General features: G+C 40.2%; 1 protein-coding gene across 2 annotated transcripts in view; it reads right to left on the bottom strand.

The window, feature by feature from the left end:
• Window positions 1-8363: 8363 nt before the first annotated feature.
• LOC149466432 (intraflagellar transport protein 70A) overlaps window positions 8364-24499 on the bottom strand; it is a 97567-nt gene continuing 81431 nt past the window's right edge. For both annotated transcript variants that reach the window (XM_089672536.1, XM_089672537.1), the window contains 5 exons: window positions 21430-21501; window positions 19336-19439; window positions 15691-15769; window positions 12017-12146; window positions 8364-8616 (listed from right to left, as the gene is read on the bottom strand). In XM_089672536.1, coding sequence (XP_089528662.1) covers window positions 8480-8616; window positions 12017-12146; window positions 15691-15769; window positions 19336-19439; window positions 21430-21501 — 522 coding nt within the window. In that variant the 3' untranslated portion in view covers window positions 8364-8479. The remainder of the gene's footprint in view (window positions 8617-12016; window positions 12147-15690; window positions 15770-19335; window positions 19440-21429; window positions 21502-24499) is intronic.

Below are 24499 nucleotides of genomic sequence, written 5' to 3'. Positions count from 1 at the left end.
TTTTTTACTATGAAAGGTTTGGCTATTTATCAAAGGTACGGCGGACATAAAAAGCAATTTCCGAGAACATTTATATAGAAAGTCTTGGTTTTTAATGTAGAGTTAGTATTTCTTGCTCTGATATGTCACCGTGGATTGTGACAAAGAAAGCTCAGGTATAATCAGCTCAGGCATACACCAGGAATTTAATCACACCTTCAATCTGCAGCCTTCCAGCTCTGCTTTCTGCTGGGGTCAGGCAGGCCACTTCGACATCCATGTTTCATACGATTACTTGTCAGACCTCTGGACTGTTATTATTTTCTCCTTTCTGCTCTGGAGTTACTCCAGCTATGAGTGTTAATGTGATTCATGAGGCGTGAGATAGGTGTTTATAGGTTTAGGCAATTTTCATATTTCAGATCCATTAAAGAAAGCACGTTATCAAGTACAGTGTAAGCTGTCTGCACAGGTGCGCACGGCATAGATTGGGAGCCCTTTTAATTTTATTCACAGTAGATTCATTTATTTGCTTGATTAAGGCTTCATACTTTAGATGTCTCAACCACGGCACCACCTGCCTGGAGTTTGCATGTTCTCCCTGTGCCTGCGTGGATTTCCTCCAGATACTCCAGTTTCCTCCAAAGACAGGCTGGTAGGTGAATTGGCTCCTGTATAAATTGGCCCTATTATTATTATTATTATTATACAGGATTTATATAGCGCCAACAGTTTGCTCAGCACTTTACAATATGACTGGAGACAATACAACAACAATACAGTTCAATACAAGAGGGTTAGGAGGGCCCTGCTCCTTGGAGCTTACAATCTAAGAGGGAGGGGCTAGTGGTACAAAAGGTAATAACTGTGGGGGATGGACTGGTAGAAGGAATAGAAGATTCCAATATTAGATGAGGGCTGATGAGATAGATTTTCAGAGATCGTCTAAAAGTGAGCAGAGTAGGTGATAGTCTGATAAATTTGGGTAGAGAGTTTCAGAGGATGGGGGAAGCTCTGGAGAAGTCCTTGAGATGAGCATGGGAGGAGGAGACAAGGGAGCTAGAGAGCAGGAGGTTGTGCGAGGAGCGGTTTGGGTGATATTTGGAGACAAGATTAGTGATGTAATTTGGGGCAGAGTTATAAATAACCCTAGAATGTGTAAATTAGGGACCTTAGATTGTACACCCCTTGAGGGTTAGGGACTGATGTAAATGTACAATATATATGTAAAGCGCTGCGTAAACTGACGGTTCTATATAAGTACCTGAAATAAATAAATAAAATATGACAAGGCGTTCACCTCTTTCTATAAAGAAAAGCGCTGTTCCCATCAAATCTAGCAACTAAGGGCTCGTTCGCAGCAGTGGGCAAGCATTAAGATGCGCTATGATGCTTTACAACATATTGCAGTGCTTCCTTTTTTACCTCTTTAAACTTAAGGCCTGGTTCACACCTATGCCTTTTTTTTAATTCCTTTTTGCGGAAACACACCACAGTCCATTTAACAGGGTTTCCTGTGGGACATGTTCAAATTTATGCATTTTTCAGCAGCTGCGTTTTTGGTAAGGATCAGTGACTTTTTTAAATGCAAAAAGCAGCGTTTTTGCTATAGAGATGCTGCTGAAACGCATGTAGTGCATTTTTCCCACATTTTTGCAGCGTTTTGTATTTTTATTCTGCCCAGTAACAAAAACATTTCCCCTTTAACATAAAACAAACAAAATGCGGTAAAAACACGTGTAAAAATGCTATACAAAATGTAAAGAGCATTGGAAAAACTGATCAAAAGCAAACTGCACTGGTGTGAACCAGGCCTAATTCTATGAGCTGACAGGAGTTGTATTGTGTTTTTGTGCCCTGTGCTGAAAAAAGTACATATCAACACAATGTTTTGGTGTAAACTGGGCACCTTGCTGTATCCTTGCATTGAGCAACTCAGACCAACACAGATCGACATACTAGTAGGTGCATCGAAAAAAAGAAAAAAAAAATCTGCATGCACATTAATTCTGTGCGAAATCAAACAAAATGCTATTTTCTCTCCAGGCCAAAATCAGGAAAATACTGCATTATGGCCATGAGATGGTGCTGATGATCATAGTAAATAAGTATTTATTTCCTATGGGCATCAGTTGCATTTAGTGACCATAATGAAGCATTTTGTTGTTCACTCTATTCCTATGATTGAAGAATATCTGACCTGGGGAGAAATTAGCCTAGTAATATTTGATTTTGCTGACATTTGTACAGAACGAATGTAATTCCATAGGATGAAGAGGCCTTCAAATATTTTTTAAATACATCCCTAGGTGTAAACAAGTCCTAACTAAGGAATGTACAATGCCTATACAATTTCTTTGCCTAGCATTTCAGGACAGAACTATGTTGTTATTTGATTTGGGAGCCGGGTACTTTGCGGTTCAGTCTTTTATGCCAGGCTACACAAAACTTCAGCTTAAAACGAATACATTAGCTGTAGGAAACCATCAATGGGGTAAACAGAATTTAAAGGGTAACTCCATTTGAGTGGAAAAAAAAATATAGTATATACAGTTGCTACACAAACAATACTATAATTTCATTTTTTTAAATCCACATGCCAGATCTTCTTTAACCACTTGCCCTCCATAGGATTTACTCCCTTCCTGACCAGGCCATTTTTTGCATTAAGGCGCTGTGTTACCTTAACTAACAATTGCGCAGTCATGCAATGCTCTACATAAATTAAATTTATGTCATTTTTTTCCCCACAAATAAGCTTTCTTTTGGTGGTATTTGATCACCTGTACATTTTTATATTTTTTGTGCTATATACAAAAAAAATCAACAATTTTGAAAAAAAACAAACAATATTTTTGACTTTTTGCTATAAATCATGCTATAAAAAATATTTTTTTTTTAAATAAAAAAAGTGTATATTAGTTGGTTTGCGTGAAAGTTACAGCGTCTACAAATGGCTGTCTATATGCTGGAATTTTTCTATTTTTTAAGTATATATTAATAGGTTTGCGTGAAAGTTACAGCGTCTACAAATGGCGGTCTATATGCTGGAATTTTTCTATTTTTTTATACTACTAATGGTGGCGATCAGCGACTTTTAGCGGGACTGCAGCGGGCATTCTAACCACTTGCCCGCCAGAGGATTTACCCCCCTTCTTGGCCAGGCCATTTTTTTGTGATACGGCTCTGTGTTACTTTAACTGACAACTGCGGTTGTGCAGTCATGCAACATAGTACATAAATGAAACTTATGTCCTTTTTTTCCACAACTAGAGCTTTTGTTCGGTGGTATTTGATCACCTGTGCGGTTTTTATTTTTTACACTATAAACAAAAAAGTCTGACAATTTAAAAAAAAGCAAAACAATATTTTTGACTTTTTGCTATGAAACATGTCCAATAACATTTTTTTAAAAAAAATCAAATTTAGTCATACATTTAGGCCAAAATGTATTCTGCTACATGTCTTTGCTAAAAAAAAAATCCCAGTATGTGTAAATCGATTAGTTTACGTGACCGTTATAGCGTCTACGAATGGAGATATATATACCGGAATTATACGGGACTGCAGCAGGCATTCTGACACTGGGGGGGGGGGGGGGGACTAACTGCCACTGACATCCCCAGTGACACTAATACATTGATCAGTGCTAATAAAAAGCACTGACACTGTTCTACTGACACTGGGTAGGAGGGGGTTAACATCTTGGGCGATTAAAGAGTTAACTGTGTGCTGTTTTAGCTGGGAGACATGCTGCTGTATAGAGAGATACAAAGCAGCATGTCGATGCTGACAGGAGAGAGACCTGTGTTGTTTATCCGCTTTGTCGACAGTCACCGAGTCCCAGCTGGGACCCGGTGACTGACATCCCCAGCAGTCAAAATGCTGAATACGCTGCTAGAACAAAAATCACTAATATGTACTTAATATGTTTAACCATTACCACTCTATTAAAGTAGACCTGAACTGGCAAAAGTATGGATGTGCCAACTTAAAGCAAACATTTAGAAATGTTAAAGAGTCACTCCAAGTTTGTTGAGGGATAAAAAACTAACATTCCCTTCTGGGTGATCAATGTACATTGCAAGGATTTTACCAAACTTTGTTGGAGATTCCTACCTTTTGTTATTTGGAACAAATAGCTGTTTGTCTGAGTCCATGTGGCAAGTGAATCTGTGTAAGCCCTGGTTCACATATATGCGACAGTGCGGGCCGCATTTTGAGTGGGCACGAGAGCCCATTCATTTGAATGAACTCCTGTCAACTCCCGTGACACGCAGAGAAGTCCCTGCACTTCTTCTGAAAATGCAGCCCGCACGGAAACCTCGGTTCCCAGTACGGTTGCGTTTTCCAGTGTTGGCGACGTGACATTAAAACTAATGGCACCCGCCTGCAGGTCCACATTCCTCTGTGCGGGTGCTGTGGCTGCACGGATTTGCTTGTGGATCCGCAGCGTCACCACCCACACATATGTGAACCAAGCCTAATGCAGGCCATAGACGGTTTATCGGCCTAATTTTCGGCCGAAAAACTAAACATTCGTCGTTCTGTTGCCACCAATGACTACGAAAATCATCCGTTTTTCGTAAGTTTTTCAGCATGACCAATAAAAGAAATGAGGAGGAACCGCGAAAATCGGCCGATATTGCCCCACTAACGGTGCGAATATCGGCCAATTATTCTTTCAGACGACAATTCGGCTGATAAACGAACCGTCTATGGTCTGCATTAGAGTGAATTTATAATTTTCAGTCAGCTTCTACAACTGTAGGGTTCTAATGAGAAAAGTGGCAAGGTCTGCGTCCCTTTTGGAAACAGATTCTCTTTTGGAATTTCTCACCAAAAATGACATTTTTGTTGCAGGGGATGCTCAAAATATGACTTGTATCTTAACGCAGACTTCTGTGAAAATCAGTGAGCAAATCACACAAGCAGGAAACAACATTTCTGGGGGGCATTTTGAACACCTACAGACATATAGCATTGCATTTTACAGAAAATTACAGTGACTGAGACTGAAAAGGAAAAGTAATTTTTAATAACATTCAATTACAGTATGACTTGTGTAGCAATTGTATACACTATATTTTTTTTTTCTTCACTAATTTTTCCCCACGAAAGTGGAATTATCCTTTAAGTGTACCTAAGCAGTACCCTGAAACATTTACCTATTGTGTTGAATTCCTCCTGAAAAATAGCAGTGCACTTTGACATGTGACATTGCCTAGGTACTTCTGGTCTGTAGCCCAATAACTGGAGATTTGCAGCATGAGATCTAAGGGACTGATGCCTGTCGGTCCCCTGAGGCTCAAAGATATTCTGATACTGTTGCTTGGCAGATAGGTAGTTGTACCTAAGAACCTGCATTGCAACAATCTTTCTAGTTCTGCTTTTTCATTCTGTGATTTCTGAACCTCCTACGTCTTGAATATCACACCTCTAGATATCAGATCAGTAGTCATCAGTGGGACAGCTCTGATATAAGAAAGCAAAGCCCTGACCCTCTGCTTGAATCTCTGGGTACACCTTCCACAATTCGGGTCCTCTTTAAAGTGGTCTTAAACTCAAAACATGTTTTGTTTATTTTTTTTAAGTTATCTTTATTCATATTTTCAAATTTTTGTACAAATTGACAAAAGAAAAGAAAATACAAATTCTGATGGAGAGGAAGCAGGCAGTAAGCATACCGTACAGCACTTGCAATTTACATGTTGAGAGAGAAAGAAAACATCAGTTGTGAGCGGTCATATTTCCCATCATAGAAAGAAAAAAGAAAAACAAGGAAACAAAAAAGAAACGGACAAGCAATTAAAAAAAAAAAAAAAAAACACTGACAAATTAACAAAAGAAAGTTGCACATCATATCATATAGTCAATGGGAGGCCTACCATTCCAATTTGAGACATAGCATAGAGGGATATGTATAAAGGAAGGCTGAACTCAGGACTGGAAACCTCAACTCCGTCCCAAATTAGCACATATCGGGATCATGATAACAGAAGTGAACTTCGCATGTTCAAGGGTCTATCTGAGTCAAGCAGGTTTCTAATGGCTCCTGGTGGAAAAAAGGGGTCCAGGACTCCCAGCTCCTTCTCTGTTTACCCAATAGGTGTAGTAAGTATCCCCCCGAGGTGAGGGGGGGGGGGGGTCGTTCCCCACAGTAGGTGAGGAGTCATAATCTTTCAGTCGACCTAATGTGTTTACCAGGTTGGATTTAGCATACCAAGCAGTATATTGAAAAGTGGTCATAAGGTATCTTATTTCCCGTTGTGAAAAGGTATGTTCTATAAATGCACTCCATCGTGTAAAAAAAAGTTTGGTGGGAACAAAATTCTAAACCAGGGTATCCAATTTTTCCAGGTATAAAAGCGACTTCAGGTCTTTTTTAACAGATGATAATGCTGGACTGTGCGGGGAGATCCAGGCCCTCAATAGCACTCTCCTAGAAGATAAGAGACACAAATGAATCCACAGGGGTAAGGTCTTGGGATGAACTGTGCTGTGTGTGGCACTGGCCATGTGTACCGAGACACTGAATAGACAGTAATCACATTTAACCCCAAAATGCCACCGAAAGAAAGCCCAATTCATGGGGAAAAAAAGGATGTAAATTTAATTTTGGTGCAGCGTTGCATGACCACACAATTGTCAGTTAAAGTGACACAGCGCCATAACACAAACCGCTTATATAACTGCTTCCTGTCCGCCCTATAGCAGAAATACTGCTACAGGGTGGCATGGGTGTGCAAAATCACATATATATATATATATATATACGTGATTCTCACTCCTGTGGTTTTCACACCCCTCCCAGATAGCGTCAGATTTCCCATTCGTACACCAGTCATCACATTTAACCCCTCAAATTGCCAGGAAGACGCTCATACACAATAAACCTCCATTGTTAGTATAGTGTCAGAACAGATCAATATCTTTGATCAGATCAGCACTATACCAGCGTTCACATTAGTATAGCGTCCCCAAAAATGCAGCATTAGCGGGATCAGCGCCGGCACCTGCGTTTAGCCCCTACGCTTAACCCCCCCTTCTCCCCCAGCAAGTGCAGTGTCAGTAAGCCACTGTCACTTGATACATTGCACACAAAACCGCAGTGTTCGCAGAATCAGGCCTGATCTCTGTTAATACTTGCCGGTAAATTTTGATGACTCTCATATGCAGCAGAGTGCCAGTACTAGTGCCGCACTACCTTTTGGTGAACTGGCGAGTACTAGTGGCCTAGTACATCCTGGTCTTTCACATACCTCTTAGATTGTAAGCTCCAAGGGGCAGGGCCCTCCTAACCCTATTGAACTGTATTGTCTCCCGTTATATTGTAAAGCGCTGAGCAAACTGTTGTTGCTATATAAATCCTGTATAATAATAATAATACCAGCTCTGCAGTATGACTTGGCGATGTGGCGAATCATGGGGAACGTGTATTTTGGTTGACTTGGCGACATGGCGAGTCATGGGGAACGTGTATTTTGGTGATGCCACAAATCTACTTCACAATATTAGTCCAGTATGTCTGAATAGGTGAACAGAGCCAAAATCTATGGAAGAAGGTGGACTTGGGGACCCCGCACCAAGGACACACATTTTATTTTAATGCATTCTCTGCATTAATGTAAAAAACCTTCCAATATCTTACCCTCTTCTTCCCCCTTACATACTTACCTAAGTCCTCTCATACTCCAGTTCTGTCCCCAGCTGCAGCAGTGCTGCACTCTCTTCCTGGATTCACAGTATAAACTGGGGGAAAGGGCTGTCAGGGTGTGGGGTGGGTGGCTGAGCCGTGCTATGTGTGTCTATGGACACACACAGCCAGGTCTAGGAGAGCGCTCGCATGGGTGCACCAATAGTATATGGCTTACTATGCAGGCACTGGCAAGAAGAAGGAGCGGAGAGTATGGGCAGTGGACTCCAGAAGAGGAGGTAAGGGTCCACTCTGTGCAATAATATTGCACGGAGCAGGTAAGTATAACATAATTTTTTTATTTAAAAAAACAATGTTTAATATCACCTTAAGTTGGTTGTGCAATGGAGATTGCTAGTATTACTGTCTACTCAGCTGCAACACTGGATCCTACATGATCAAGAAATGGACAGCAGCAAGTGAGTGAGTTTCTTACATTTATTCTTGTGCAGCACTACCAGATACTTTTGTAATGGCTGCAGTGGTTACTCTGTTTCAACATCCAGAATATATTATTACATTAAGAGTGTTTATTTCTCAATGCTTTTGGGATGGTTAAGGCCTTTTATAGTATACATCTTTGTAAGGGCAGATTGAATTTTATTTACTAACATTTTTATACTTTGTTTTCCATTTAATCTTGCAAAAACCTGTATTTCTAAAATCAAAAAAAAATTAACAACCATGATTTTTTTACAAAACAGTTTAATTGATACTATAAAATTACATTAACACATAATAAACATTAAAAAGCAAACTACAAATACAAAAATCAGAAAAACCGGTATGGTCTTTTGTAATAAATTATATATTCCAGGAGGTTATTTCATAGATTAAAGCTTTAAGTTGTCTGGATTCATAAGTGATTGTGTTCTTCCCAATGTGCATTCTCTTCTCTTCCAGTGGTTGTTCGATTAAAGCTGTGATATTTTTACCATAAACTGAAAATACAAAAACATGAATATGAACAAATTACCAGCATGCAAGAAAGACAGTCTAGATTAATTGAGAATGTTCATATGCAAATGAAAATATAAGGGCAAGCTAAAACAACTCATTCACATGATTTGGAAAATAAAGTTAACATTTCTTACCATGTTAACCAAGAGGCCTTATGGTGAACATGTATTTAACCACTTGCCTACAGGGCACTTATACCCCCTTCCTGCCCAGGCCAATTTTCAGCTTTCAGAGCTGTTGCACTTTGAATGACAATTGCGCGTTCATGCAACACTGTACTCATATAAAATTTTTATAATTGTTTTGCGACAGATAGAGCTTTCTTTTGATTTTTTGCTAAACAAAGCAAAAACTGAAAATTTTCAAAAAAAAAAAAGTTTCTTAGTTTCTGTTATAAAATTTTGTAAATAAGTGATTTTTCTCCTTCACTGATATGCGCTAATGAGGCTGCAGTGATGGGCACTGATAGGCTGCACTGAGGAGGCACTGGTAGGTGGCACTGATGGGCATTGACAGGCATCACTGATGGGCACTGAAAGGCAGAACTCATATATGGCACTGATAGGCGGCACTGACTGGCACTGAAAGGCGGCACTGGCTGGCACTGTTAGGTGGCACAGATGCGCACTGATAGGCGGCACTGACTGGCTCTGATAGGCGGCACTGATAGGCGGCACTGATAGGTGGCACTGAAAGGCAGTTCAGATGGGCACTGATATGTGGCATTGATGTGCACTGGTAGGCAGTGAAATGTGCATTGATGTGGCACTGGCAGGTGGCATTGTTGGGCACTGACAGGTAAAACAGATGAGGCTACACTGATCATCAGTGCCCTGATGATCAGTGTAGATGTCTCTCTGAGTAATGCCGATTACCAGCTCTCCTCTGGAGCTGTCAGCATGACAGCTTGTGAGGAGAGAAATGCCGATAACCGGCATTTCCTTATTTACATACGATCAGCTGTGATTGGACACAGCTGATCACATGACAGAGCCGAAGTCATTGGCTCTTTCCGTCGATCGGTGATCTGCTGTGTCCCAGGGACACAGTGCGCCCCCCGGGGGCGTGCACGCGCATTTAGAGTGGGAGGACGTCATATGACGTCCTCCCAGAACGAGAGAACCACCTTGCTCCCCTCATTACCTTATATGGCGGGCGGGAGGCGGTTAATGAGCTAAGGCTGCAGAAGCACAAAACAACTCTGTGAACCCAAATGAACCTTCTGAATGTATTCCTGTAAAGCAGTCACACTGCATATACAGAAATACTGGTCTTCTTTATTTAATTGTTTACGTACTGTGTGCTGAAGCAAAGGTTAAAATACCCTGTTGTGTCAGCACGCTGGAGAATCAGCTCACTGTATTTCAAACACACAGTGGCCCAGGTCTCCAGCCGTCCTAAACACCCCCTGTACAGCACTCCAATCATCATCGCTGCCAAGGCAGTATGAACATTTTTCGATTGAATGCTGTGTTTGGACCTCTGCATTGTGTGCGGAGCAATAGCCCAGCTCTCCAGCACGTTGCCAACACAGGGTATCTGAACCCTTACCACAGCACATAGTAAGTAAAAAAGGATGAGCATGTTTTTGAATATGCAATTTTTTTGAAAAGGCTCATGCCAATGTGCGCAATGGCCTTGTGTGCATCAGCCAGGTTTTGCATTCCCATACAAATCTATTTGAATGCAAAACTTGCTTGAAGCAGGTCAAGTGGAGGTCAAATGCACCAGTGAGTGAATTATGAATAATTGCAGCAGCATTTCAAACTGATGTCATCAACACAATCCTAAAGCCCATAGACACAGGTTCTAAAGTGCGATGCAGGCCTTTAGCTAAAAAACTGGAATTGCTGGTAACTGGATTGTGACACCATTCTTCTTTTTGATTTCAAAATAAGGTCTGCCAAGCAACATCTAAATCTGTCTCTCATCCAGGGTTCTTTGGAACGCTAGGGTTCCTCCTGAGGTTGCTAAGGGTTCCTTGAGCAATGAGCAATCTCTGTCTCTTAGACAAGCAACCACTGACACCAACTGTCTTTTTTTGGCTACCTGTAAGATGTGATTTTTTTCACACTGACCACCAATGCAAGGATCACTGTTCCCACTGATCATCAGTGTAAAAGGCCCTTGATCCAGTGACCACCATCTCAAGTGGGCCATTCTCCACTGACCACAAATGTAAGAGAGCATTTGAGTGACTGCTAATGTAAGGGTGGTACAATGACCACTAACAAGAGGGGGCAGTTGTCCACCAACGATCGATGATCAATGTGCACTTTGTGCTTAATTTCTGGACGTTATTTTTTTTCATTTCATTGTTATTACTGAAAACAAGTTTTTTTTTTTTCTTTTTTCTTCAGTGCCAGGGTTACTGTTTGGGTCAAGGTTAGGGTCTAAAGGTCAGGATTATTTATTTTTTTATTGGTATCACTGTCAGTGTGTTTTAGGTATAAAAAAAAAACCCCAAAATGTGCACTATTGTTTCTGGGCTGTACTACGGGCACAAACAACAAATAACATATACATATATGTTATTACTGCGATTGTCAAGAGCTGGAAAATGTATTTTGAGTTGTTCTTTGGTGGTAGGTTATGGTATTAAGAAACACACAGCTAAATTAAAAATAATTTTTTTTTTTACTATTTTGGGCCAGTTTTCCTTTGATAATAAAAAAAATCAGGAGATATCCATTACCATTTACCACCAAGTGAAAGCCCAATTTGTCCTGAAAAAAACAAGGTATAATCCACCTGGATACACAAAGTAGTTGTGATGATATGTACGGTTTTACTAACACATGTCAATCTTGCAAAATTGTGCTTAGGCATTAATATTTGTTTTACCCTTAGGCGTGAAGGGGGTTAAAAAAAACAAAAATTGATAAACGCTGATCTAAATGGTTGAAATACATATTTATGAACTTTTAAAGGATTTTTAATACTCTTTTGGCCTGGCATGTAATGTAGGAACACTGAATCCAGATCAGTGATCTCACTTTTTTTCACAGCAGTAAAGCAATACAGTTTTGTCACCAACCCAAATACAGCGTGTTGGCTGGGCAATAGAGGAGCAGCAGCATACTGAAGAACTCACCACTCTCTTTCTGCTACTGATACAAGATTTGAGTTGTTTAACTTGCATCACTGGGAAATGCAGACAGTCCTGAATGAGTCCTGTTCATGTGTCTTTTACTCATAGTTCTGTAATGCAGGTCTATTGTAGAAAGCTAATAGGTCCTTGAACTAGTATTGAAGGATTGAATACATCAAATATTTTTTTTAATTTATTGTATATGCAATAGTCGTACATCTGCCTGGAGTTCATCTTTAAAGTATAGTATTTCAAGCCACGCATAGTCATATAATTGCCTGGAAACTTACTTTCACAGTGTTCCAAAAACTGAATACACTCATAGATGACGCTGTCCGGGAGCATGATCATGTGCTTTGCCATATTTTCTAGCAAGGAGAGGAAACATCGCTTTGCATAATACCATGTGTCTGTTCCAAGCTGCAAAAAAAATCGATTAAATTACAATCTCTACCAGTCACACACACATCTGGGCTAGCTTTAGTGGAATATGAGAACCCTATCAGTATGGTTTTGGATCGTGAAAACAAAACTGAAGCTTTTGAAAAAAATCCTTGAAAAAAAATTAACATCGGCTTTAAGGAAACCTGAATGTAGAATACAGGGGGCTCTCATTACAAAATTTTCCTTCTGAAAATGCTAGTTGCTTGGCAATGTATTTGCCTGTTAAGTACAGTGAAGCTCCCAACTGCTGCAAAAGATGCAGTGCATGCAGGAAGTCCAAGAGCTTTTTAAGCCCAGTCTTGCCCATCGAAAAATGTAGAATATGGTAGATAACTAAATGTGTGGCTTCATAACATTCATTTATGATTTATTTTTCTGTAATTAAAAGTAGAGTTTTCAAATGTGTACAGAAAGCTTACAGGAAGTTTGTACTGAGATATGTATCTTCTATGGCACTTATCTGAAAGAGATCAGAAGTTCTCACTTTTTTTTCACTTTAATTTCACTAGCTGCAAGCTTGCTCTGGGTCAGCGACTCAAGAATTACTGAAGCTTAAGATAGTTAGAACACCAGAATCTTCAAAAGAAGTTTAGCAATGGTAGCCTCCATAGTTATCTCAGTACAGACTTCCTGTAAGCTTTCTGTCCACATTTGAAAACTCTACTTTTAATTACAGAAAAATAAATCATAAATGAATGGTATGAAGCCAAGCATTTAGTTATGTGGTTAGCACGTCTGCCTTGCAGTAAATGGGTCATGGGTTCGATTCCCAACCATGGCGCCTCCTGCATGGAGTTTGCATGTTCTCCCTGTGCTTGCGTGGGTTTCCTCCGGGTGCTCCGGTTTCCTCCCACACTCCAAAGACATGCTGGTAGGTTAATTGTATCCTGTCTAAATTGGCCCTAGTATGTGGATGTATAAATGTAAGTTAGGGACTTTAGATTGTACACCCCTTGAGGGTTAGGGACTGATGTGAATGTTCAATATACAGTCAGGTCCATAAATATTGGGACATCGGTATAATTCTAACATTTTTGGCTCTATACACCACCACAATGGATTTGAAATGAAACAAATAAGATGTGCTTTAACTGCAGACTGTCAGCTTTAATTTGAGGGTATTTACATCCAAATCAGGTGAACGGTATAGGAATTACAACAGTTTGCATATGTGCCCCCCACTTGTTAAGGGACCAAAAGTAATGGGACAATTGGCTTCTCAGCTGTTCCATGGCCAGGTGTGTGGTTATTCAATTATTATCCCAATTACAATAAGCAGATAAAAGGTCCAGAGTTCATTTCAAGTGTGCTATTTGCATTTGGAATCTGTTGCTGTCAACTCTCAAGATGAGATACAAAGAGCTGTCACTATCAGTGAAGCAAGCCATCATTAGGCTGAAAAAACAAAACAAACCCATAAGAGAGATAGCAAAAACATTAGGCGTGGTCAAAACAACTGTTTGGAACATTCTTAAAAGAAGGAACGCACTGGTGAGCTCAGCAACACCAAAAGACCTGGAAGACCACGGAAAACAACTGTGGTGGATGACTGAAAAATTCTTTCCCTGGTGAAGAAAACACCCTTCACAGCAGTTGGCCAGATCAGGAACACTCTCCAGGAGGTAGATGTATGTGTGTCAAAGTCAACAATCAAGAGAAGACTTCACCAGAGTGAATACAGAGGGTTCACCACAAGATGTAAACCATTGGTGAGCCTCAAAAACAGGAAAGCCAGATTAGAGTTTGCCAAACGACATCTAAAAAAGCCTTCACAGTTCTGGAACAACATCCTATGGACAGATGAGACCAAGATCAACTTGTACCAGAGTGATGGGAAGAGAAGAGTATGGAGAAGGAAAGGAACTGCTCATGATCCTAAGCCTACCACCTCATCAGTGAAGCATGGTGGTGGTAGTGTTATGGCGTGGGCATGTATGGCTGCCAATGGAACTGGTTCTCTTGTATTTATCGATGATGTGACTGCTGACAAAAGCAGCCGGATGAATTCTGAAGTGTTTTGGGCAATATTATCTGCTCATATTCAGCCAAATGCTTCAGAACTCATTGGACGCCGCTTCACAGTGCAGATGGACAATGACCTAAAGCATACTGCAAAGCAATCAGAGTTTTTTAAGGGAAAGAAGTGGAATGTTATGCAATGGCCAAGTCAATCACCTGACCTGAATCCGATTGAGCATGCATTTCACTTGCTGAAGACAAAACAGAAGGGAAAATGTCCCAAGAACAAGCAGGAACTGAAGACCGTTGCAGTAGAGGCCTGGCAGAGCATCACCAGGGATGAAACCCAGCGTCTGGTGATGTCTATGCATTCCAGACTTCTGGCTGTAATTGACTGCAAAGGATTTGCAATCAAGTATTAAAAAGTGAACGTTTGATTTATGATTATTATTCTGTCCCATTACTTTTGGTCCCTTAGCAAGTGGGAGGCACATATGCAAACTGTTGTAATTCCTACACCGTTCACCTGATTTGGATGTAAATACCCTCAAATTAAAGCTGACAGTCTGCAGTAAAAGCACATCTTGTTCGTTTCATTTCAAATCCATTGTGGTGGTGTATAGAGCCAAAAATGTTAGAATTGTGTCAATGTCCCAATATTTATGGACCTGACTTTATATGCGTAAAGCGCTGCGTAAATTGACTGCGCTATATAAGTACCTGAAATAAATTAAAAAAAAAATAAAAAATCTACCATATTTTACAAGTTTTGTTGGCCAAGACTGGGCTTAAAAAGCTCTTGGACTTCCTGCATGCACTGCATCTTCTGTAGCAGTTGGGAGCTTCAGCCAATACGTCCAAATTCGTGCAATCTCCAGTAGTTTTCCACAAAATAGCTCTTCAGTGATGACAATTGTACAAATACTACTGACCTGATATTATACTGCCGCACACTGGCACTAGATTTCAATTTATTTAAGCATTCTATAAGTAAGTATTTGACATTTTGCACAATAGATCACTTTGACTTAACTGGCCACTCCAAAGACATGCTGGTAGGTGAATTGGCCCTAGTATGTGTATTTATGAATGTAAGTTAGGGACCTTAGATTGTCGCCCCTTGAGGGTTAGGGACTGATGTGAATGTACAATATATATGTAAAGTGCTGCGTAAATTGATGGCGCTATATAAGTACCTGAAATAAATAAATACTATCCATGATTGAACAGTGGTAGTAGCAAACATCCCCCATCAACAGCAATGCCAAAAATCTATATAAGTACCTGAAATAAATAAATAACTTGCCAGCTTGAACATTTTCTGTTTTGCAATATACAGTATGTGAACCAAGAATCCCTGTTTTTTCTTTTTTTTTTGCAAGTTTGGTAAAAGTATGTAAAAGGTGTATAGCAGTGTACAAAGGGTCAATTCAGTATCTTCAAATGGTCACATGCCTTTAGCCCCTAATATGTTTTATATACACAGTATATAAGCTATTTCGGTGTGAGCTCAAACATCTCTATTTCCAATTTACTAGTATTATACCTATCTCATACTTGCCTTTTTATTGTATGGTTCAAGGCTTTTGATAACTCTAGAAATACCAAACTCATAGTTTCCTTTAGCACAATAAAGAGTCCTGTTAAAAAGCAGAAAACATTGAATATTTAATAAAAGTATCAGTAAGAATGAACCATACACAGACATTTTTTTTTCTCACTCAGATGGTGGGGTAAACAAAAAAAAATAATCTATTTCCTTCCTCCATATTATACAGTGCAGATGGACGAATCTCCCTTTGCAGCAATTGTATTTTGACAGCCAGCCCACTAACTGTCAAAATACCAGAAAAATCAGAATGGATACAGCCGCTGTTTGGTCAACAAATTTCTATTGAATATAATATGGGTTTATGAGATTTGGAAATCATTGCATCGGGCATTACAGTGGCTAAGTGGTTAGTACTCCTGCCTAGCAGCACTAGGGTTGTTGGTTTGAATCCCAACCACAACACTACCCGCCTGGAGTTTGCATGTACTCCCTGTGGCTGTGTGGGTTTCCTCCGGGTACTCTGGTTTCCTCTCACACTCCCAAGACATGCTGATAGGTAATTGGCTCCCGTCTAAATTGGCCCTAGTATGTGAATGTATGAATGTGAGTTAGGGACCTTAGATTGTAAACTCCTTAGCCTCCATAGCGGTCTGATTATGTCAATATTTCTGTGCTCAAAGTGGTAATTTTTTTCCATGGAAATATGTTGTTTTTTTATTGTATGCCTGTAATTCTTAGGAATAACTTACTGAAATATGTCTGAAAAGGAGTCTAGTAAACATTCCGGGTATGATAAAATTTGAAACCCGAAATCATAAATTATAATATAATAAATAATCATAAAAAATAATAATACATTTAATTCAATAATCTAATCAAACCAAAAACACTAAAATTTGAAATAGAGCGCCAAGTTCGCACATCACTGAGCTCGGTCGCAGAATCGTTTTCAGTGTCTAATAACGAATTTCCCCACGAATCATTATCACTCAATTCTGAAAGTAGTTCTAATTTACTATCACTGTTTTCTAGCTGATCTAAAACCGCTTTTGACCTAAAAGGATGCTTTTTGATGCCATGGACATTTCTCAGTTTCAGAAAGAACAGTAAAAATGCAGGCAGGGCACAGGACAAAGCAGTAGGTTCAAAATGTATGTGAAATGCTTTGATACAGTAATGTAATACTATAAGATTTTAGTGTATTGAGTGAATGTCACATTTTTAAATTTATGAACTCTCCGCCGGTTCTGTCCCCTGTACGTCCCGACACTCGCTGAAAACGGAACCCGGAAGACAGATCCCGGCATCAGTTGGAGGAGATGGCCGGGGACGCTGCAGGGGGGACATCGCAGGAGCGCAGGACAAGGTAAGTGATCGAGGGATTGTGGAGCAACGCTGCAGGGTAATTCCAAGTGTAGCTCAGGGTTACCGCTTGTGGTACTGAAAGTTAGCCCCGAGCTACACTCGGGAATACCGCCAGGGGTGTTACAGGCAAGGACTGATGTAAATGTACAATATACATGTAAAGTGCTGCATAAATTGTCAGCGTTATATAAGTACCTACTGTAATAATTGCATTGTTGTTATGTAGGTTTTGCACAGCGTCCAGGGGCGGACTGACCATATGGAAACTCAGGCACTGCCCAAGGGCCTGGAGTCAGTAGGGGGCCCCATAAAATGCCCCTGGTACCTTTTTCATAGGCTTTTTTGAGTTTGGGCAAGGACACAGGGGCCCCATGATCCCCTATTGCCCAGGGGCCCCATGAGTTGTCAGTCCGCCCCTGACAGTGTCCCAACTTTTTTGGAATTGGGGTTGTAGTATAATTTTACTGTGTACGCTTATTGAGCCGCTATATTTGAAACACTTATTTGACTGTAATTTTTTTGTAACTTTCACATTTTATATGAATACCACTCTGTACTTAATTGCATATTCCCTTTTTATTGACTATATGCAAAAAAAGCACTAAAGTCAGTAAACCATGCTAAATGGCTGCTGAAATGAGACAATAGAGAGTTTGCTGTCTACAATTAGAGCATACTGAAAAGCTTGCTCTAGGAAATGAATATTTATTTACAAGTCAATGCAAAAGAGGATCTGAACTCAAAAAGTGAAGATTTGCTATGTTAAAGGGGACATCTAATTTTGGTAATTGTGCCTAGGCAGTACCCTGAAAAGTTACATTTTGTCTTGAATTCCTCCTATGAAATAGCTGTGCACTTCCTGGTATCTGAGGGTGCCTAGGTATTTATGTGGGTATATCATCGTAGCTGTATGTATGTAGTTTGAAAGGCACTGCTTTTTTTTGCTGCTCGTCTTTGGATATTTAGAGTGCGGTTTGGGGATGTAGCTACTATGTTGCCCACTAGTTTCTTTGCTGGAGGCTCTGACATGAGGGTGAAAAGTCCTGCCTCTACTGAGATGGACACCTCAACAAAGAGATACAGTGCAGAACAAGGCATGGTAAGTCAGTAATAGGAAAATGATCAGCTGCAAAGTGGTCACTAGCAATACTGATGACTTGTCCTTTGTCCTCTGCTTGCCTTTTTTTTAATTATTAAGGCACAGCTTCCACGGTTCCATTCCTGTTTAACCTCCCTGACGGTCTAACTAATCAATATTTTTGAATGTCAAAGTAGTACATTGTTTTGCATGGAAATTTGTTGTTTTATATTGTAGGCCTGTAATTCTTAGGAATAACTCACTTAAATCTGTCCAAACAAGAGTCTAGTAAACATCCCGGGTATGATAAAGTTTGAAACATGAAATCATAAATTATAATATAATAAATAATTATAAAAAATATAATAATAAGAAATTGAATTCAATAATGTAATCAAACCAAAAAACACTGAAATTTGAAATAGAGCGCCAAGTTCACACATCACTGAGTTCAGTTGCAGAATCGTGGTTAGTGTCTGATGACGAATTTCCCCACGAATCATTATCGCTCAATTCTGCAAGTGATTCTAATTCACTATCGCTGTTTTCTAGCTGGTCTAAAACCGCTTTTGACCAAAAGGGATGCTTTTTGAATGCCATGGACGTTCTCAAGTTTCCAGGCAGAAAGAACGGTAAGAGTGCAAGCAGGGCACAGGACAAAGCACTAGGGACAAAATTTAGGTGAAATGGTTTGATACAGTAATGTAATCCTAACAGATTACAATGTATTGTGTGTATGTCATATTTGAACTTTTTTGAATCTCCTGCCGGTTCCGCCCCCTGAGTACCAACGCTCGCAGGCAACGGAACCTGGAAGATGGATGCCGGCATTGGCTGGAGGACACAGCAGGAGGACATTGCGGGATTGCAGGACAAGGTATGGATCGGGGGATAGCAGGAGAGAGACTATAGAGTAATCCCGAGTGTGGCTCGGGGTTACCTCTTTTGGTACTGTAAATTAACCCCAATTCACACTCGGGATTACCGCTAGGAAGGTTAAAAATGCAGACGCTGCAAAAGGGCATGACTGGATTGAAGGATGGAGGGGGGGGGGGGCTCATAATAGCTTGAGGATCATATATATATATCACTTCAAGACATTGGGAATCATTTAAAGGGTTCAGAAGCCCTTTTAGAACTTGAAAAAATGCTACCAGGAGTTGAGTATACAACCTCATATTTACGGTTTTTCTTCAAGAAAAAAGACTTACCCAATAACCAGGTTAACTATGCAGAGATGGTAGATTTTCTTATCGGGGTAATCATAAGCAATCTGTTCCTCTTCTTTTTCAATTTTTCTCATTAATTCTTCAGCCTAACAAGGATAAATGTATAAGAATGTTTAAAAACTTAGTGATGAAGATAGGAACCTTAAAGTGGTTGTAAAGGCTCAAGGTTTGTTATCTTCATGCAATCTATGATCATGCAATATCAGGTTACTGCAGACCAGTGTTTCTCAACCTTTTTTTCAGTCAAGGCACCCTTTAAAATTATGGACAGTCCCGAGGCACCCTTTAAAATTATGGACAGTCCCGAGGCACCCTTTAAAATTATGGACAGTCCCGAGGCACCCTTTAAAATTATGGACAGTCCCGAGGCACCCTTTAAAATTATGGACAGTCTTGAGGCACCTCATTCTAAAATGTGAAAAACTAGTCTAATAGTTTTATATAACGCAGCAACATCCACACATGTAGGACACGCAACATTAGAGGTGATTTACTTGTCCAAAGCAAATAAACTCTTGCACACTAGTACTGACTAGTTTCTCTTCTCCCTCAGTTTTTCTACATCACTGAGCTAATGTGACCCCAGCACTGATACAGGCAGCTGACATCCTCCTTAACTGATGATGTCATTGGTTGTCAGGACGCTGGCAGCTAGAAGGTAGTAATGGTGCACAATGAACACCTATGGCTTTGTGTAACTAAAGGCAGACTTTTCCCACCCGTTGGCTTGTATACAATTTTTGGGCAATTTTAAGACATTTTGCCAAGGCTTTCCAGAAGAAAACTTAAGGCACCCTGGTTGAGAGAGGCTGCTGCAGACACTTGCAACAGCCTACTGCCTGCACCTCTCTACGGGCTTTCTGTTAAAAAGCTGTAAGAAGTGTTACCGTGGTGACAGACAGAACTTGTAGTTCTCTCATTCACAGATTCCCATAAATGAATGATGGTTGTGTGGACACAGCCCTGCAAATCCATGCTGTTTTTGAAATCTGACAGTTGGAGTGGGGAGAAGATCCCCCGCTGGCTGTCGCAAGGGAATAAATCAGGGGGGTGCAAGGACAGGTGCTGGAACAATCTCAATCTGCTTCCTCTCTGTTCTTTTTTCTCCACAGCTCATCTCCTCAACACTGCCCGCCCATTAGCTTGTGCGGCGCCAGCATCATGTGTTTTCATGACACCGGCGACCTGCCTCCTCCTCGTCCTGCCCAGCACCGACGTCATGGGTTTCCATGATAACGGCAGCCGGTACAGGAATGACTGAGCTCAGTAGTAAACTCACATGGCGCATGCGCAGTGTCATGGTGATGCATGTCTCCTGTGCATGCGCCATGTACATGTGCATCACCATGACACTGTCGGCTGCTGCGCCAATAGGACCACTGTAGGTGTGTCCACATTGCAGCTCACTTGCAGACACCCCCCCCCCCCCACATCTCTAGGCAACCGCTGTTAGCTTCTGTCAGAGACACTTATGCTGCTGATCGTTGTTTACATAATGCAGCGCTGCTTTCAGCTGACACTATTACAATCCGGGGAGTACTATGATACACAATGCTTATATCCCTGGAAATGCGTTTATGCACATCTGATTATTGTTTTATGGTTTATTTTTGCAGTTTGTAATGTTTCTATATTGATTGTAATACGTTTTTGGAGGAAACATGATATCATGGGCCGGGGACGGGCTCATTTTACTTCACTCTGATTGGTGGTAAATAGTTTTCCAGTTTCTGTCACAATTTGTCACGTCTGATGAAGGGGTCCTGTGCAACTCCGAAATGTTGCCTTGCTGTAACTATGTGATCGTTCATTAAAACTTTTGGCCACATATTGGTGATCCTCGGTGTGCTGGTGACATTCTCGCTTGCGGATTCTGTTCAGCTCCAGCCGGTGGTCACAGCAGCGCCCACTTATACACGCAGCCATTTTTAACACAGGAACGTGTGCGTTTGGATTGTACACTTGCATTAGGTGCTGGAGATTGTCACGTTAGCCCCTTATATGGGCATAATGTGTAACATGCTTCAGGTGAATGTAGCCTTTAAAAAAATTATAATAATCATAACAAAAGCATACCAGATCATTTTGACTTGTCATAATGTAGGAAACACACAGATTTGCAAGAACAATTGCACTGACATTTAGGATCTGAAAAAAAGACAAAAATAAGGATGTTTAATCAGAACTTACGATACATTTTATTATGAAACCATACGTGTATACAAGTTATCATTTGGACAGGAACAATGAATGTGCTATTACATGAAGGCCACTGACAAAGCTTGTGTTTCATCTTAAAATAAGTAATACACTAAAAACAGTACAAACTATATACAATACAACACTGTATTATAGATTACAAAATCGATTGATTTGAATATCATACATGTATGAAGACAAAGCCAAGATTTATGTTTCTAGTCCCTCCTAAAGGTCAACAATTTGGATGGCAATAAGAGTCTTGATATTTTATCTCAACAGATGTTATGAGATATTGCATTGAACCTCTGAGAACTCCCTCCATTGGCTAACACACAGCTCTCTATTTTTACCAATAACACAAATCTGAAAAAATTGTCTTGTAAAATTATTGCTTATCGGCCAGTTCACACCAGAACATGGTGATGGAAAGCTGCATTCCGTCCGCGTTTCCCGCACCACATTCAAAACTTTGGGTGTCAATATTAAGTTAACAACATGCCAAACACAGGTCACAACAGCAGTGTGTTTGCCCACACCAGATCGCATGGTATAGAAGTACCATGTGAGTTTCCAAAAGTAGTGAATGCACTACTTTTAGTGCAGTGCAATTTCAGCCTATCCAATTGCAAATCGCATGTAAATCGCACAGGAACGCATGGTGTGTTCATGTGCGATTCCCAATATAACCTGTTCCTAGAAGGTAGTGAGTGCCATTTAAAGGTTCATAAGCTAAGAAACCCAACCCAGTTAAGTAAAATATAGCAGATGCATTACTGCTCAACATAAAGCATTTTCTAGGTAATTGTAATGAATTTCTGTTCTTACTGAATCAGTTAACCACTTCCCATCTGGCCCATGTACATAAACGGCAGGACGGGAGCAGTGCAGGGGCGGGTTGCAGTTTATAAACGGCGCCCGCATTTACAGCCTGTGCACACTTCCAGAGAGTGCGCGGCACTGCGATCAGGTGCCCCCTGTGTCCGGAGGACATAGCAGAACGCCGATTTCTGTAGGGGACCTCTGTGTGAGGTCCCGATTCATGTGATCACTGATTGGCCAATCAGTGATCACATAAATAGTTGTAAGCAAGATGTCACTTCTGACATTGCTTACTACGTGTGAAATCTGTGAATGATCACAGAGGTCACATGGTACACGGCTATTCACAACAGCCTTGTGACAAGCTGTGACCAATCACAGCTCTCACAGTATTTCTCAATGGCCGCAAGAATGCAGTCAGAGAGAAGGAGAAAGGATTACTTTTACAGCCTTTATGGGTGTAAAAGCAATCAGTGTTAAAAAAAAAAAAAAAAAATCTTCATCACCACCCACAAGTAGTACACTGTCAATATGGTGACACTGTACTGCTAGGGTGACAGTATGTTAACAAACCCCCCCCCCCCCCAAAAAAAAATAAATAATAATATAAAAAAAAAACATGTAAAGAAAAAAAATAGAAAAATTATAATTTTTGGTTATAAACTAATTTGGGGTTTTTTTTTTTTTAATAAAAAGATAACTGAATAAATTGTGGCCAAGATTTATGAAGAAAGATTATTTATTTGAAAAATCTTATAAGAAAAACACTTTTTTACAAAATTTTTGACTTTTTCATTTACATAGCAAAAAAAAAAATTTAAATCCCAGTGGTGAATAAATACCACCAAAATAAAGTTTTATCTGTCTCAAATAAATGCCAAAAGATTCATATGGGTACAGTGTTGCATGACTGCACAATTGTCATTCAAAGTGTGATAGCACTGAAAGCTGAAAATTGGCCTTAACAGGAAGGGGGTGAAAGTATCCAGACTTGAAGTGGTTAAAGAGATGATTTTTGATAATGGACATTGAAGGAGTACAAAGTTCTCACCCAATGTGACTGGATGGTGCTCATAGTATCTGACCAAGGTCACTGTGCACCATTTATATGTGTGCAATAGCAATAATTTTGTTCTCTTTCCATATGCATAATTCTATGTTCAATTAAAGAACTTTTATGGGGAATGTATGGTTTTGTAATTAAATTTATTATAGTCCGGTCTAAAAATAATTTTTATTATATATTTTCCCATTTTTGCTTGGGTAAAAATGAAATATTATGTACCTTTACCCTAGGTTCATACTTATGTGGATTTCAGTGCATTTTCCAGCTTGCAGAAATGCACTACAGTCCACTTAACATGATTTCCTATTTCTAGTTAACATCTGTGCATTTTGAGCTGATCATTTTTGGGTAAGGGTTAGGGACTTTTTCACACAGCAGATTGTGTTTTGTGTGTACTAGACTTCAATGGACCCGTACCAAAAACGCAAGTGTTGCGTTTTTTTTTCCCAATAGGAAAGTACTGACTTTGAAGGGACTTTGGATGCGTGCGACTTTGGGTGGGTGAGATTTGATGCAACTTTACACTCTCTGGCACTCAAGTCACACCAAAGTTGCACTACATGAACAGAACTGTTATACTTTCCTATCAGCAAAAAAAAAAGAAAAGCTGCACGAAAGTCGCATCAAAGAAACATCAAAGTTGCACCCATCCAAAGCCGCATGAAAGTCACATCAAAGTTGCATGCATCCAAAGTCGCATCAAATTCAACCCCCCCCCCCAAAAAAAGCATCAAAAACGCATGTTCAAAAATGCAAAATTAACTGTGAAATCACACAATCCGCAATCTGCATAGATTTGAACCTAGCCTTAGCCCTCGTTCACACTGATGCGACTTGCCATGCGATTTGACAGTTCAAACTGCATGACAGTCACACCCAATAGTCAGCAATGGAAACATTCAGTGTGAACCAGGGCTTAGGCTCCTTTTTTCACATGTTTTCCAGTTTTTCCTTGCCTACTGCTATACAAATCCCGCTGTTCAAATTCAGACATGTGGCAGACTTTGCCTCCCCTCTCAAAAGAGATCCACAGTGTTACATTTAAGAGGTGCTTCACAG

This window comes from Staurois parvus, unplaced genomic scaffold, assembly GCF_062004578.1.
Source record: "Staurois parvus isolate SC_StPar_1 unplaced genomic scaffold, SC_StPar_1.0 ptg000130l, whole genome shotgun sequence".
In the NCBI taxonomy this organism is placed as follows: Eukaryota; Metazoa; Chordata; class Amphibia; order Anura; family Ranidae; genus Staurois; species Staurois parvus.
Note: the sequence above shows the minus strand (reverse complement) of the source record. Positions and strands in the feature narration are given on the sequence as shown.